General features: G+C 42.5%; 1 protein-coding gene across 1 annotated transcript in view; it reads left to right on the forward strand.

The window, feature by feature from the left end:
• The window catches only part of ZSWIM5 (zinc finger SWIM-type containing 5), a 186,704-nt gene that overhangs the window by 154,334 nt on the left and 15,482 nt on the right, over nt 1-16,888 (forward strand). Inside the window, exons 6-11 of the mRNA XM_054490295.2 lie at nt 2,433-2,609; nt 5,295-5,441; nt 6,752-6,889; nt 9,511-9,771; nt 9,983-10,118; nt 11,337-11,494. Coding sequence (XP_054346270.1) covers nt 2,433-2,609; nt 5,295-5,441; nt 6,752-6,889; nt 9,511-9,771; nt 9,983-10,118; nt 11,337-11,494 — 1,017 coding nt within the window. The remainder of the gene's footprint in view (nt 1-2,432; nt 2,610-5,294; nt 5,442-6,751; nt 6,890-9,510; nt 9,772-9,982; nt 10,119-11,336; nt 11,495-16,888) is intronic.

The following is a 16,888-nucleotide window of genomic DNA, read 5'->3' on the forward strand; positions in this document are numbered from 1 at the left end:
ACTCTTAACTGTATGACATATCTGATATACTATATATTTACTTAACTGTCTCTCCCCAGTTGAATGTAAAGGTCCATAAAGACAGGAACTTTGTATGTCCTAGGCACTAAGAACAGTACCTACTGTATAGTAGGCAGTAATTATTTGCTGATTTAATCAATTTAAAAATATATTGGGAGCCCAGTGCCCACTGTGGGTTGAGCAGACTGGTGGATTCTCAGTTCAGCAGTAGAGGAGCTTAGATTCCAGCCAGTAGAAGAGTCATTGTGCTTTCAGTGAGGGACAACATGAAGGAGAAGCAATTTCAGTAAATACTGTCAGTGCTACTCTAATGATAATATCGTTCAACCATCTGAGCCTGTACCCAATGGGATATATTAAATTCTAAAGAAATGACCAGATTCCAAGGACTTTTCCTGAATGGTTGAATATGTTAGGTTCTTTCATATTCAGTATGAATTCTCTGACATTCCCTCATAATTTTTTTGCACAGAATCAGTAGGTACACACCTCATTTGGGCATCTCTGGAAATGTCCATACAGTATAATACTTTAGTTCTTGATCCCAAAATAGTTTAAATTGCCATTAATCTGGCAAAGCATCAGTTAAATGACTCCCTCATGGTTTCTTATTACCTTAAATATCATTTCCATGATCCTCCCTAAGTCTGTGGTTTATGGCAAGATATCTTCCATTTGGTCCTCCTACATACCACCCTTAAGAGTTGAGCTTACATTTTTGTCTGCAGTTTTGGTTTCCCTGCAGCCCTTTTCCTGAAGGGAGATGGCATGGTAAGACTCCAGTGAGAAAACAAGTTTGTCTTTTATTAGCATCAGTTTTTTCTTTTTCTTTTTCTTTTATTCTGAGGCATGATCTCGCCTTGTTACCCAGGCTCGAGACCAGTGGCATGATCTCGGCTCACTGTGGCCTCAACCTCCTGGGCTCAAGTGATCCTCCTGACTCAGACCCTCTGAATAGCTGGGACTACAGGCCATGCCACCATGCCCGGCTAATTTATATGTGTGTGTGTATATATATATATATATATCCATCTAAAAAATACATCTAAAAAATATATATATATATATTTTTTAGACGGTGTCTCGCTCTGTTGCCCAGGCTGGAGTGCAGTGGCGTGATCTCAGCTCACTGCAAGCTCCACCTCCTGGGTTCACGCCATTCTCCTGCCTCAGCCTCCAGAGTAGTTGGGACTACATGCGCCCGCCACCACGCCTGGCTAATTTTTTTGTATTTTTAGTAGAGACGGAGTTTCACCATGTTGGTCAGGATGGTCTTGATCTCCTGACCTCGTGATCCGCCCGCCTCGGCCTCCCAAAGCGCTGGGATTACAGGCGTGAGCCACCGCGCCTGGCCCAATTTTTTATTTTTTGTAGAGAGGGGGTTTCACCACATTCCCCAGACTGGTCTCAAACTCCTGGACTCAAACAATCCGCCAACCTCAGCCTCCCAAAGTGCTGGGATAACAGGTGCAAGTCATCACACCTGGCCTCATCCGTTTTTTCTTATTGGGGAACAAGACTGTAAGCCTGCAGATATCAGTGTAATAAAGGTACCTGAATATACAGAGCTTCAGCTCTTTCTCTCTCTCTCTCTTTTTTTTTTTTTTTTTTTTTTTTTTTTTGAGATGGGATTTTGCTCGGTCACCCAGGCTAGAGTGCAGTGGTGTAATCTTGGCTCACTGCAGCCTCTACCTCCTGAGTTCAAGTGGTCCTCCTGCCTTAGCCTCCCAAGTAGCTAGGACTACAGGCATGTGCCACCATGCTGGGCTAATTTTTAAATTTTTATTTTTTGTAGAGACAGTGTCTTACTATGTTGCCCAGGCTGGTCTTGAACTCCTGGCCTCAAGTGATCCTCCCACTTTAGCCACCCAAAGTTCTGGGATTACAGGCAGGAGCCACCATAGCTTCAGCTGTTTCAACTCTTAATATGAATTTTATGAAAGTCCTTGGTCTGATAAGGGAAACTTGGTATGAAACAAGTTACAGATTGGCCAGGGATATTACCTAGCTTCTTCTCTTTACCTTTGACCTTGATAGAAGCAGTTTGTATCTTCATGATTGAGTGGCTAAGCACCACTACACCTCTTCTATTTCATGTAGCTTCTGGATCTCAGGAGAAATTAGTCTTCTGTAGGAGGAAGTAAGCCATAGATCTCTGTGGGAAGGTTATTCCTATAAAGAGCACACACACACTGAAAGCTTATCCAAGAAGGAGGCAACACAACAGATACTCAGAGAGATTGCAAGTGGCTGCTCTCATTGCCCTTCCTTATAACCTGTTCTCAACACTGCTGCCAGAGTTATTCTTTTAAAATACTATTATTCAGCCAACCTCCCACCCTGAAGAAGACCCAGGGCTTAAAACTTCAAATTGCCTGTCACTGTACTGCTGTATGTTCTTCTTTCTCCAGACTCCTTATCCAGACCAAGACGAACAGTATTCACTAGAGCCATTGAGGGCCGTGAATTACATTGGCAGGATAGCCACCTACAGCGAATAATCAGCAGTGATGTTTATACAGCTCCTGCCTGCCAGCGGGAAAGTGAAAGACTACTCTTTAATTCCCAAGGCCAGCCACTGTGGCTTGGTAAGTCTAGCCCTCCTCTAAGAACTTTAGAGCCACCCTCACTTCATGCCAGGCCCAAATGAGCCATCTTCATACGTACCTGCAATTCAAACTACAATTTGGACAGTTTTCACACAGATCTTTTGGGGCTTTTATTAGGGATATTTATGTGAAGCCTAAGCCATTTGCATGTATACTCAGTTGTGATACAGCAACCTCAAATAAGAATTTGCATCCTGTCCTCTAAGCTTTGAGGGGGTGAAAGGAGTTAATGCATCTCAAAGAGCATTAACAAAGCAATTAGGCCTCAGTTCACAGCTTCTCTGTGTTATTGAGCAACATTATAGTCTACTCTGAAATTACATGTTTTGTTAAAAAAGCACTAATTTGAAGTTTTTTAAATCTCCTATGCTAGTAAGTAGACACAATCTGCATTTGTCACCAAGCAGTCTTCCTTTTCTCCTCCCCACCTTCCTACCTTCCTTCATGATAACAGGATAGAGCTGTTTCATTGTGAGTTTAAACCCTCCTCTGAAATAGTTTCCTGGCTTTCCCCCAATCAGCCTGTCCCTGACTTTATCAAAGGATACCCATTTCAAAAGAGACATTCTTTTTTAAAATATTCATTTTCTGAGCCTTACAGCAATGACATACATTTTCATTGTCTTCTCCCAATTCCCTACCTCCATCTCTCACACCATATCTTTGTCTTGCTCAAGATTTTGCTGAATCTAGATATGCCCGTCTCTCTCTTGAAAGTAATAGCCAGACACACCGTGTCACCACCTGAAGTTTCCTCTGATCATCTTTCTTCTCCTGTGATCCAGCACTTCTAAAACGTAAATCTAATAAGCATGTGAAAGAATATACACCTCATTAACAAAGATGCAAATTAAAACAACACTGAGTTAGCATTTTTTGATTTTCAAATGGTCAGGTGTTTTTAATTAAGATAATTAGCTTCTGGTGTGGGAGAGGTTACATGAGCTAGGTACTCTCATTTACTACTTATAGGAGTGTAAATACTTACAGTCTTTCTGAAGGGTATTTCTTCTTATCAAAAGCCTTTAAAATATGTTCATACCATGTGATCCGGGAATTCTACATGTAGGAATTTATCCTGAGCCATAATTAACTAAGGATATGCACATAGCCAAGGGGCTCATTACAGCATGGATAAAAATAAAGTACAGATGAGAAAAATTGGGAACCATATAAATGTCCAACAATAGGGGATTGATTAGCTCAATAGATATACATGTATTCACCAGAATTATATGTAATCATTTTTAATGTTTTAGATGTATATTTGATAACATGGAAAAATATTTACAATGTGTTATTAAGTGGAAAGGCCAGTTACAAAACAATAAGTATAATACCATCCCATTTTTAGTAAAAACTTACGAGGCTGGGCGCGGTGGCTCACGTCTGTAATCCCAGCACTTTGAGAGGCTGAGGTGGGTGGATCACCTGAGGTCAGGAGTTTGAGACCAGCCTGGCCAACATGGTGAAACCCTGTCTCTACTAAAAATACTAGAAATTATCCGGGTGTGGTGGCACACATCTGTAATCCCAGCTACTCAGGAGGCTGAGGCAGGAGAATTGCTTGAACCTGGGAGGCGGAGGTTGCAGTGAGCGGAGATCACGCCACTGTACTCCAGTCTGGGTGACAGAGTGAGACTCCATCTAAAAAAAAAAAAATTACTAGAAAAGTGTGAGTAAATATACATGACACTGGAAAGAGTGATTATTTCTGATTTTTATTTTATATTTCTTTATATGTATTTTCAAATTTTCTGCAATTCTATAATTTTTAATTTTATCTTTAAGAAAAAAAGCACAAAATAAACCATAAAGCTTGTTATAATTACTCACCTATTTGTAAGTCTTTGGTTTGGTAGTCTTCCATTATCCCTAAGGTAAATTCAAACTCCATAGAATGGCATTCAAAGCTGTTTACATTCCAGACTCTACCTTTTCCAGGCTATCTTAGGCCACATAACATAATTCTAACTACATAGAACTATTTGCCATACTCTGAAGATGGATGCTATTAATATATTGAATAATTTTTATGCTTTTACAATATGCCCTTGCTTATGTTTCCTTTGTCAGGAATGTCTTTCCCTGTTTGTCTACCTGTTTGAAATCTTACTTGTCCTTCAAAGCACAGCTCAAATATTATTTTCTCTCTGTATATATTTCTATCATGTTACTTCTTTTTAGCTGCTTTATAATTACATTTGTGTATCATTTGTGAGCTCTTTGAGGGCAATGACCATTTCTTATTCATCTTTGTACTTTCTTTACCCAGCATACTCCCTGGCATATAATAGGTTTTCAGGAAATGTAGGATTAATTAAATGAATGAGACTTTTCCCATTAGGCAGTTAGTTGCTACCTCCATTGGTTTCCCATAGTATAATATATGTTTGCAAAGAGAAACTACATTTTATTATCCTACTTGTGTGTCCCTTTCTACACCATAGACCACGCTGAGGCTGCAAGGTAGCTCTTTCAAGATATCACCTGTGATTTATTCAACTTTTTATATCTTTAAAGATAAAGACACAGTTCCTGGTATACAGTAGGTGTCAGGTTGAATTTGAGGAACTGGACTTAATACAAACCCTCTTTATCAGGTATAAATTTTCCTGATTTGAAATTTTAACTAGACCAAAATATCTTCTTCTTACTTGGTAGAGCATGTGCCTACAGCCTGTGCTCGAGTTGACGCCCTACGTTCCCATGGTTATCCAAAAGAGGCCCTCAGACTCACAGTGGCCATTATTAATACTCTGAGGTTGCAGCAGCAGCGGCAACTGGAAATCTACAAGCATCAGAAGAAAGGTATAGTAATTAGTAGCCATCTAACCCCCTTAGGCCCAAAGCTGATGAGGATCCTTAGGGGATACAAGGCCCAGAAGAGCTAGGGAATTCCAGGTCATTCTCCTTGCTGTGTGGAATGCCTCACTTTATGAATCTGTTTTCTCATCTGTTAATTTGGGAATAATACCTGTTTGCCTCCCTCATAAGGCAGTTAGAAGGCTCATTAAGATCTGGTATGAGAAGACCATTTTTAAACTGTAAAGCTGTGGACAGGCATGGTGACTCACACCTATAATCCCAGCACTTTGGGAGGCCCAGGTAGGAGGATTGCTTGAGGCCAGGAGTTTGAGACCAGCCTGGGCAACATGGTGAGACCCTATCTTTACAAAAATAAAATAAAGGCCAGGCATGGTGGCTTATGCCCGTAATCCCAGCACTTTGGGAGGCCGAGGCAGGCGATCACCTGAGGTTGGGAGTTTGAGACCAGCCTGACCAACATGGAGAAACCCCATCTCTACTAAAAATACAAAAAATTAGCCGGGCGTGGTGGCGCGTGCCTGTAATCCCAGCTACTTGGGAGGCTGAGGCAGAAGAATCGCTGGAACTCAGGAGGCGGAGGTTGCAGTGAGCTGAGATCACACCATTGCACTCCAGCCTGGGCAACAAGAGCAGAGCTCCGTCTCAAAATAAATAATTAATTAAATTAAATTAAATTAAATATGCCAGGCACAGTGGCTCACGCCTGTAATCCCAGGACTTTGGTAGGCTGAGATGGGTGGATCACTTGAGGCCAGGAGTTCAAGACCAGCCTGGCCAACAGAGTGAAACCCCAGTTCTACCAAAAATACAAAAATTGTCAGGCATAGTGGCACATGCCTGTAGTCCCAGCTACTCTGGAGGCTGAGGCATGAGAATTGTTTGAACCCAGGAGGCGGAGGTTGCAATGAGCCAAGATCACACCACTGCACTCTGGCCTGGGCAACAGAGTGAGACTCTGTCTCAAAAATAAATTTTTAAATAAAATTAGCAGGGCATGGTGGCATGTGCCTGTAGTCCCAGCTATTTAGAAGATTCAGGTATCTCTTAAATCAAAAACCTGTAAAGCTCTATCCACGTATGCATTACCAGCAGACAACCCAAATGCAGACCACGTGATTGTATAGCTGGCTGGTATGTTTGTGGCCAGCCCTATCAACCCAAGGCAAGACAATAGAGAAGTTTTTATTTGACTCTCAGGGTCAAGGCTGGAGAGACTGATAAGAAGACCCAGGCAGGGACAGACAGCAGTTTGTCTCTATCACTGTCTAAAATTTTAACCTGCTTGTTTCCAGAACTGTTGCAGAGAGGAAACACAACCATCACAAACCTGGAGGGCTGGGTGGGCCACCCCCTGGATCCCATTGGCTGCCTGTTTCTCACTTTGACTGAGGCCTGCCGCCTGAATGATGATGGCTATCTGGAGATGTCAGGTACAGGGGTCAGCCTGAGGCAAACCAAGACTGCCCTTGTTGGCTAGAATGGTGGCTCACACCTGTAATCGTAGCATTTTGGGATGCCAAGGTGGGTGGATTACTTGAGTTCAGGAGTTCAAGACCAGCCTGGGCAACATGGCAAAACCCTGTCTCTACAAAATATTAGCCAGGTGTGGTCAGTCGCCTGTAATCCCAGCTACTTGGGGGCTGAGGCAGTAAGATCACTTGATCCCAGGAGATCGAGGCTGCAGTGAAGTCAAGATCACACCACTGCACTGCAATCTGGGTGACAAAGTGAGACCCTGTTTCATTAAAAAAAAAAAAAAGACTGCCCTCATCAGCCGTTTTCTCCCTTCCAGACTCTGTTCTACCTCCTTTTGAAGTTTTTTTCCCCCTCTTGTCCAAACTAGAGCACCCTGAGAGGTTTCTTCATACTTGCCCATTTCCCACCTTCCTTTCCTACCCTTTGGTCTGGCCTTGTCCTGATTTCACATTTTACCTTGGCAACCTTCCTTGTTCCTTTTATTTCCCTATCATAAATGCCTGAAGAATGTAGTCCAAGAAGAATAACAAGTGATAGAGAAATTTTAGTCAGAGGGGAGAACCTAGAGCAGTCTGAAAGTGGGAAAGAACTTCCATTAAGAATCTGTGTATCCCTTGCAATTGCATAATAATATTTTCTGGTTTCCTTTGAACTTTCTTCCACATGATGGTTTTGTACCAATTTTACAAATAAGAAATAGAGGAGAATAATTTAATAGAGTCTCAAGACTCTATTAGAGTAGCCAAGAATAGATAGAGACAAAATTGATTCTTTTTTCTTTCAGCCTTCACTTACTGTATACATGTATCTACTTTAGTATTTATCATGCTACATTACAATTTATTTACAAATAGTTCTTTGTTACTAGACTGTCAGCTACTTGAAAACAGAAATTATGACTTATTTATCTTTGTGTTCCTAGCACTTAGTGGAGGACCTGTCATTTAACAATCTTTCATAAATACTTATTGGATAGATGAGGGAGAAAAGCAAAGAAACCAAGACTTTGACTTTTAAACCGTGCTTACTTCCTGAAATTGTGCACCCAGTGGTGGAGCATATGAGATAATAGTAACATAAAGGTTGCAAATGTTCCAAAAGTTAAGAGTTTAACTGTAGGGATTCAGATTTCTTTGGGTAGAGATATAAGGGATGGCCCCAAGCCAAGTGAGGGCTGCTGTTTATCTTCCCTCTGATCCCTTGCAAAGTGAATCATCATCTTTGGTCTGTTTCATCTGTACAGTGACATCTTGGAAACCTGAGTTTGCACTTGGGTTTGTTCATTCACCACTAACACATAGCAATACCTAGAACAACAAGATGGTCTAATCCCTTTAAGGTGTTCACATTCTATGAAAGAGACAGAAACAAAAACAGACAATTACAGCATTACATAATGTGCTAGCAAAAGATAAGATTTTATACTTCCCTAACTGGCTTAGCCAGTTCATATATTAAGAAGGAGGTGGGCCGGGCATGGTGGCTCTCACCTGTAATCCCAGCACTTTGGGAGGCCAAGGCAGGCAGATCACCTGAGGTCAGGAGTTGGAGACCAGCCTGGCCAACATGGTGAAACCCCATCTCTACTAAAAATATAAAAATTAGCTGGGTGTGGTGGTGTGCGCCTGTAATCCCAGCTACTCAGGAGGCTGAGGCAGACGAATTGCTTGAACCCGGGAGGCGGAGGTTGCAGTAAGCCAATATCATGCCACTGCTCTCCAGCCTGGGAGATGGAGCGAGACTCCATCTCAAAAAAAAAAAAAAGGAGGTGGGGCTGGGCATGGTGGCTCATGCCTATAATCCCAGCATTTTGGGAGGCCAAGGTGGGAGAATCACTTGAGCCCAGGAGTTCAAGACCAGCCTGGGCAACATAATGAGACCCTATCTCTACAAAAGAATTTTAAAAATTATCTGGGCATGGTGGCATGTGCCTGTAGTCCCAGCTACTCAGGAAGCTGAAGTGGGAGGGTCGCTTGAACCCAAGAGGTTGAGGCTGCATCAGTGAGCCATGATCGCACCACTACATTCCCGCCTTAGCAACTGAACAAGACTCTGTCTCCAAAAAAATTAAAAAAAGAAAGAAGTGTGAATCTTTGTGGCTCTGTGTAACCTTTTTTTCAGTATATTTTCCTTACTATTCTGGGGTTCTGATTCAGCTTCCCTGTGATAGCTGTTGACCAAGCTGTATCCCAAAGGTGGGAGGGAAAGACAGAAGACTAGGCCGGATACGGTGGCTCACACCTGTAATCCCAGCACTTTCGGAGGCCGAGGTAGGCGGATCACCTGAGGTCAGGAGTTTGAGTCCAGCATGGCCAACATGATGAAACCGCTCCTCTACTAAAAATACAAAAATTAGACAGGTGTTGTGGCATGCTCCTGTAATCCTAGCTACTTGGGAGGCTGAGGCAGGAAAATCGCTTGAACTGGGGAGGCGGAGGCTGCAGTGAGCCAAGATTGCACCACTGCACTCCAGCCTGGACAACAGAGCAAGACTCTGTCTCAAAAAAAAAAAAAAAGAAAGAAAGAAGACTCTACCAAGCCTGACCTAAAGAATTTGGTGCCCTGTTGCCCTCAGATATTAATGAAAGCAGACCCCCTGTGTACCAGCATGTACCTGTGGCTGCAGGCTCCCCAAACAGCAGTGAGTCCTACCTGTCATTGGCCCTGGAAGTTGCACTGATGGGCCTGGGTCAACAGAGGTTAATGCCTGAAGGCCTGTATGCACAGGACAAGGTATGCCGTAATGAGGAGCAGCTCCTGAGCCAACTCCAAGAGCTGCAGCTGGACGATGAGCTAGTGCAAACACTGCAAAAACAATGCATCTTACTGCTGGAAGGTAAGTAGAAAAGAGTCTCTTGTCACGGTGTCTTTGGCCCATTACCCTGAGCTCCCCTCTCCAATAGAGTACAAGTACAGGAACATTTATGACATTAAAATGTAGTGAAGGTTCCCATGATTAGCAAACATGCATGAGATACTGGGGTTCAAGTCCAGGCTGGCAAATGGAAGCATACAGATAAATAACTGGCTGGCTTATCTTCCTCCAGGAGGTCCTTTCAGCGGTCTGGGAGAAGTCATCCACCGAGAGAGTGTTCCCATGCATACCTTTGCCAAGTATTTGTTCTCAGCTCTGCTGCCTCATGATCCAGACCTGTCCTATAAATTAGCCTTACGTGCCATGAGGTGGGTAGCCCTTTCCCAGTCCAATTGCCTCCACCAAAGCAAAAGTGTCCAGTGCTCTTTTTCATTGCTTATTTCACTTTCTTTTCTTTCCCGCTTTGTCATTCTGTTGGACCTGCTACCAAGCGTACCTTAAAATGGCTCAGATATTTTTATATGATCTAGGATTCGTATCTGGATTCCTTGTTGGTGACTTGGTTCCCTGGCAGTACTCATGGTTGATTGTCTGAGGAAGCCCCTGAGATGTTAATAAATAAGGAGCACTTAAGACCTGAGTCTTCCTGTTCAGTGGTTAGTCAGGCAAGCTGAGAAGGGGTCTGAGCCCTTCTGTAGTTCAACTCAATCAAGGTTCCCAGGCACAGGTCCCCAGAAGAAGCTGGGGGAAGTAGAGATAAATATGTTTACCCCAAGACTTGAGAACAATGAGCTATGGGCATCTTGTTTCCAGGCTAGAATAGGATCCTTGGTTTAGGCAGTTAAACCTCTGGGATATAGCAGACTATACAGAAGAAGAATTTTAGTCAGACTGTAAGGCTGGGAGAATACCTTAGCTAAAACAGGAAATTCCTTGGCATGTATTTCTTATACTTTTAGAAATAACCAGGCTGGGTGCAGTGGCTCAAGCCTGTAATCCTAGCACTTTGGGAGGCTGAGGCAGGTAGATTGCTTGAGCCCAGGAGTTTGAGACCAGCCTGGGCAGCGTGGTGAAACCCCGTCTTTACAAAAACAAAAAATACAAAAATTAGCCAGGCATGTTTCTGCACACCTGAAGTCCCAGCTACTCAAGAGACTGAGGTGGGAGGATTGCTTGAGCCCGGGAGGTCAGGGCTGCAGTGAGCTGTGATTATGCCACTACACTCCAGCCTATGTGACAGAGAGAGACACTGTCTCAAAAATAAATAAAATAAACAACCCTATGATTCTTTTTTAAAATGTATTAACTTTTCTCTCTTTTTACAATATATCATACTATTCAACTCAATAGCTCTTGAACTGCCTTTCACATCCATTTGTAGTGGAAACTATTCAGTGTTGAGTTCTCTTAAGTGCCCAGGCACTCACCTCATATAGTGTATAGTATCATAGGTTTAAAAACCTTCAAAGCTCTTAGTTAATCCTTTCCTCTCCCCAGTTCCTCCCCAGCAAAGAGCAAGCTTCTCTAAGGTGGCTCAGAAGCCCAGGGTCTGGATGGTGGCTGATGATTCTTCCTGGGTCTTCCAGGTTACCTGTTTTAGAAAACTCAGCTTCTGCAGGCGACACATCCCACCCTCACCATATGGTGTCTGTGGTGCCCAGCCGTTATCCTCGCTGGTTCACGCTTGGACACTTGGAATCACAGCAGTGTGAACTGGCCTCCACCATGCTGACTGCTGCCAAAGGTGAGCATAGATAGACCTTAAGCTCCAGCATCACCTGTCTGCCTGCCCAGCCATGGCATGTCAAAGGCTTGGCCTGCAGTCTCCTGAGGAAGAGAAGCTCCTTGACCATTTAGAGTGATAGTGATCCTCACTTTGATTGCTGCCATTAGAAAGAGCACCTGGCCAGGCGCGGTGGCTCACGCCTGTAATCCCAGCACCTTGGGAGGCCGAGGCGGGCAGATCACGAGGTCAAGAGATCGAGACCATCCTGGCCAACATGGTGAAACCCCGTCTCTACTAAAAATACAAAAAGTAGCCGGGTGTGGTGGCGGGCACCTGTAGTTCCAGCTACTCGGGAGGCTGAGGCAGGAGAATGGCGTGAACCTGGGAGGCAGAGCTTGCAGTGAGCCGAGATCGCGCCACTGCACTCCAGCCTGGGTGACAGAGCAAGACTCCGTCTCAAAAAAAAAAGAAAGAGCACCTGGATCCAAGCCAAAACTTTACCCTAGTTACTAATTGTAGGATACCGAATATGTAAAATTAAATGATCTTTAAGGTACTTCTAATTCTAACCTTCTGTTTGATAAAATCACTTCACCTTTCTATGCCTCAGTTTCAAATCTATAAAATGGGGATCATTGTCAATGACCTGTCAGCCTCCCAGGGCCACTGGAAGATCTAATGAAGTGATGACTAAGATAGAGCTGAACTCGTTACAGATATAAGAGTTGGTGATTTTTTTTCAGTGCCCTGGTAAAAGATAGGCAGTCCAAAGTGATTCTCAGGCCTTTAAGCTCACATACATCCTGTTAACTATGCAGGTTTCACCACAAACAGAAGTGAAAGTAAGCCCCTATATAAGAAGGAGCTATGATAAAATGTTGCCACCATGAGCTCCTGAATATTTTAGACCAGGAAACTACATGAATTTTGAAGTTTTTTTTTAATTAAAAATAACTTTATGTGGTATCTTCTTATTGTCCCCCCAAAAATACATGCTCATTAGAGAAGAGGTAAAAGTTACATATAAATTAATATAAAAATGATCAGCAAACAAATACAAAAATAGAACAAAGCATATGATCAGACAGTTCACAGAAAAGGAGATACAAATGGTTTTTAGACAACTAAAATACCTGGTATCACATTAGAAATACAAATTAAAATTAGCCTGAGATAACATTTTTTACTGATCTTATTGGCAAAAATCAACAAATCTGATAATGTGCATTCATCTGAGGAGTGTCAAGTGGGGCGTGGTGGTAGCCTGCATGGAGTATCAGATTCCAAGCAGGATAAGGAGGAGGACTACAGATCTAAGGAAACCAATGAACCACAAGCATAATAAACATGAAGAAAACTATACCAAGGCACATCATAACCAAAATGCTTAAAACCAATAATAGAAGAGAAAATCTACTTAAAAGCAATCAGAGTAAAAAAGATACATTACAAAGGACAAAAAAAACAAGTATGAGAACAGATTTCTCATTAGAAACAATGTAAGCCAGAAACAGTGGGAAAAAAATCCCTTAAAGTACTTTAAAAAAAAAAATTATCAGGCCAGGCACGGTGGCTCACACCTATAATCCTAGCGCTTTAGGAGGCCAAGGCAGGCAGATCACTTGAGGTCAGGAGTTTGAGAACATCCTGGCCAGCATGGTGAAACCTCTGTCTCTACTAAAAATACAAAAATTAGCTGGGTGTGGTAGTGCACACCTGTAGTCCCAGCTACTCAGGAGGCTGTGGCATGAGAATCGCTTGAACCTGGGAAGCAAAGGTTGCGGTGAGCCGAGATCGGACCACTGTACTCCTGCCTGGGTGACAGTGAGACTCTGTCTCAAAAAAAAAAAAACCCAAAAACTGTCAAACTAGAATTTTATACCAATGAAAATATATTTCAGAAACAAAGATGAGGCCAGGTGCAGTGGCTCACACCTGTAATCCCAGCACTTTAGGAGGCCAAGGCAGAAGGATCACTTGAGACCAGGATTTGAGACTAGCCTGAGCAACATAGCAAGATCCTGTCTTTACAAAGAATTTTAAAAATTAGCCAGGTGTACTGGCAAGCACCCATAGTCCCAGCTACTCAGGAGGCTAAGGTAGAAGGACTGCTCGAGCCCAGGAATTAAGAGACTACAGTAAGCTACCATCGTGACACTGCACTCCAACCTGGGTGACAGAACAAGACCCTGACTCTTAAAAAAAAAGAGAGAGAGATGAACTAAAAATCTTTTTCAGACAACCACAGTACAATTAGAAATCGATAGTAAAAAGATATTTAAAAATATCTTAAGTTTTTCGAAATTAAACCACATACATGTATATTACTCATGGAGCAAAGAAAAAAATCACAAGAAAATTAGAAAATCTTTTGACTGTATGAAAATGAAAGCACAAGTCAAAATTTGTGGAATGTAGCTAAGGTTTTACTTATAAATTTTTAGCAATAAATGAAAAATGCTTCAAATCAGTGATCCCAGATTTCACCTTTTTTTTTTTTTTGAGACAGAGTCTCACTCTGTTGCCCAGGCTGGAATGCAGTGGCGTGATCTCCGCCCACTGCAAGCTCCGCCCCCCGGGTTCATGCCATTCTCCTGCCTCTGCCTCCCGAGTAGCTGGGACTACAGGCGCCTGCCACCACGCCCAGCTAATTTTTTTGTATTTTTAGTAGAGACGGGGTTTCACAGTGTTTGCCAGGATGGTCTTGATCTCCTGACCTCGTGATCCACCCACCTCAGCCTCCCAAAGTGCTGGGATTACAGGCGTTAGCCACTGTGCACAGCCCAGATTTCACTTTAAGAAGTCAGAAAAAGAAAACCCAAGGTAGCATAGGAAAGGAAATAATAAAGATGAGAGCAGACAAGTGCGGTGGCTCATACCTGTAATCCCAGCTATTTGGGAGGCCAAGGAAGGCAGATCACTTGAAGCCAGGAGTTCAAGACCAGCCTGGCTAACATGGTAAAACTCCATCTCTACCAAAAATAAAAATAAAAAAAAAATTAAGTGGGCATGGTGGCACGCGCCTATAATCCCAGCTACTCGGGAGGCTGAGGTACTATAATCATCTGAACACAGGAGGTGGAGGCTGCAGTGAGCCAAGATCACACCACTGCACTCCAGCCTGGGCAACAGAGTAAGACTCTGTCTCAAAAAAAAAAAAAAATCAGAGCAAAAATCAATGAAATAGAGAATAATCAATGAAACCAAAAGCTGATTCTTTGAAAAGATCAATTAAGGCCGGGCACGGTGGCTCATGCCTGTAATCCTAGCACTTTGGGAGCCGAGGTAGGTGGATTGCTTGAGGTCAGGAGTTTGAGACAAGGCTGGCTAACATGGCGAAACCCTGTCTCTACTAAAAAATACAAAAATAGCCGGGCATGGTGGTAGGCTCCTGTAATCCCAGCTACTCAGGAGGCTGAGACAGGGAGAATTGCTTGAACTGAGGAGACAGAGGTTGCAATGAGCTGAGAGATCATGCCACTACATTCCAGCCTGGAGGACAGAGTAAGACTCTATCTCCAAAAAAAAAAAAGAAAGAATGAAAACATAAATCAAATTTAAATCCCTGTCTAGACTGATCAAGAAAAAAGGAGATAAAAGGCAGAAATGATCAATATCAGGAATGAGAAAGGTGATATCACTACAGATTCTAAAGACATCAAAATGGTAATAGGAGAATATTACGAACAGCTTTATGCCAGTAAATTCAACAACACAGATGAAATGGACTAACTCCTTCAAAAACAAAACTGTCAGAGCTCACTTAAGAATAAAAAAAAGCCAGGGCCAGGCTCAGTGGCTCACGCCTGTAATCCCAGCACTTTGGGAGGCCGAGGCGGGCGGATAACCTGAAGTTAGGAGTTCGAGACCAGCCTGGTCAACATGGCAAAACCCTGTCTCTACTAAAAATACAAAAATTAGCCGGGCATGGTGGCACATGCCTGTAATCCCAGCTACTCAGGAGGCTGAGGCACAAGAATCACTTGAACTGGGAGGCAGAGGTTGCAGTGAGCCAAGATCACGCCACTGCACTCCAGCCTGGGCGACAGAGCAAGACTCCATCTCAATCAATCAATCATTCAGTCATTAAAGGCCAAAGTGACTCACACCTGTAATCCTAACACTTTGGGAGGCTGAGGTGGGAAGATCACTAGAGGACAGGAGTTTGAGACCAGCCTTGGCAACATAGTGAGACCCTGTCTCTGCAAAAAGTTTAAAAACTAGCTGGACATGGTGGCATCCGCCTGTAGTCCCAGCTACTCAGGAGGCTAAAGCAAGAGGATTGCTTGAGCCCAGGAGTTTGAGGTTACAGTGAGCTATCGTGCCACTGCCTGGATGAGAAAGTGAGACCCTGTCTCTAAAAACATAAACAGGTAGGTGGGTCGAAAAAAAATGAACCAGCTATATGTCCAAAAGAATTGCAAGCAGGAACTCAAACAGATAGTTGTACAATAGTGTTTATAGTAACATTATTCATAATAGCCAAATGTTCATCAACAGAGGAATGGATAAACAAAATGTGGTATATACAGACAATGGAATATTATTCAGCCATAAAAGGAATGAAAGTCTGATACATGGTACAACATGAGTGAACCTTGAGAACATGCTAAGTGATATAAGCTAGACACAAAAGGATAAATATTGTATGATTTGACTTACATGAGATACCTAAAATAGCTGCAGTCGGGAAATATCAATGGATTCAAAGCTAGTGCGTGAACATTTGAAAAACAGGATACTCATATAGTCTCAAGGTATCTCTTCACAAAATATTTATCAATCATAAAGGAAAAATGTATAACTTTACAATCGAAACCTGGCCAACACCACTTTAATCAACTGATTACAGTTAATATCATCAGAAATGGATGAAGTCAAAAACATACAGCATGGCACATGTATACATATGTAACTAACCTGCACATTGTGCACATGTACCCTAAAACTTAAAGTATAATAATAATAAAATAAAATAAAATAAAAACATAGATTACCTGATAGGAAACAATAAGAACTCAGCATTACTTCTGTGACATTACAGCCAAAAGTGCAAATGTACATCTAATAAGGAAACATCAGGAATACCAAATTAAAGGACATACTACAAAATAACTAGCTTGCAAAAGTGTCAGGGTCATGAATGTCAAGGAAAGATGGGGAAATTTTTCCAAATTGAAGAAGACTTAAAGGCACATGACAAACTAAGTGCAACACATGAACTTGTATAAAATCTTTTTGCTATAAAAGACATTTTGGGGACAATTGGTGGTACTTGAATGTGGTTGGTGGTAGATGGTAGGAATATATCTGTTAATTTGCTGCTTTTGATGGTTGTCTTGCGGGTGTAGAAGAGTGTCTTTGTAGGAAATACACACTACAGTAGTCAGGAGTGATGGGGCATCAAGTCAC

The sequence above is a fragment of the Pongo pygmaeus genome, chromosome 1 (assembly GCF_028885625.2).
Source record: "Pongo pygmaeus isolate AG05252 chromosome 1, NHGRI_mPonPyg2-v2.0_pri, whole genome shotgun sequence".
Taxonomy (NCBI): Eukaryota; Metazoa; Chordata; class Mammalia; order Primates; family Hominidae; genus Pongo; species Pongo pygmaeus.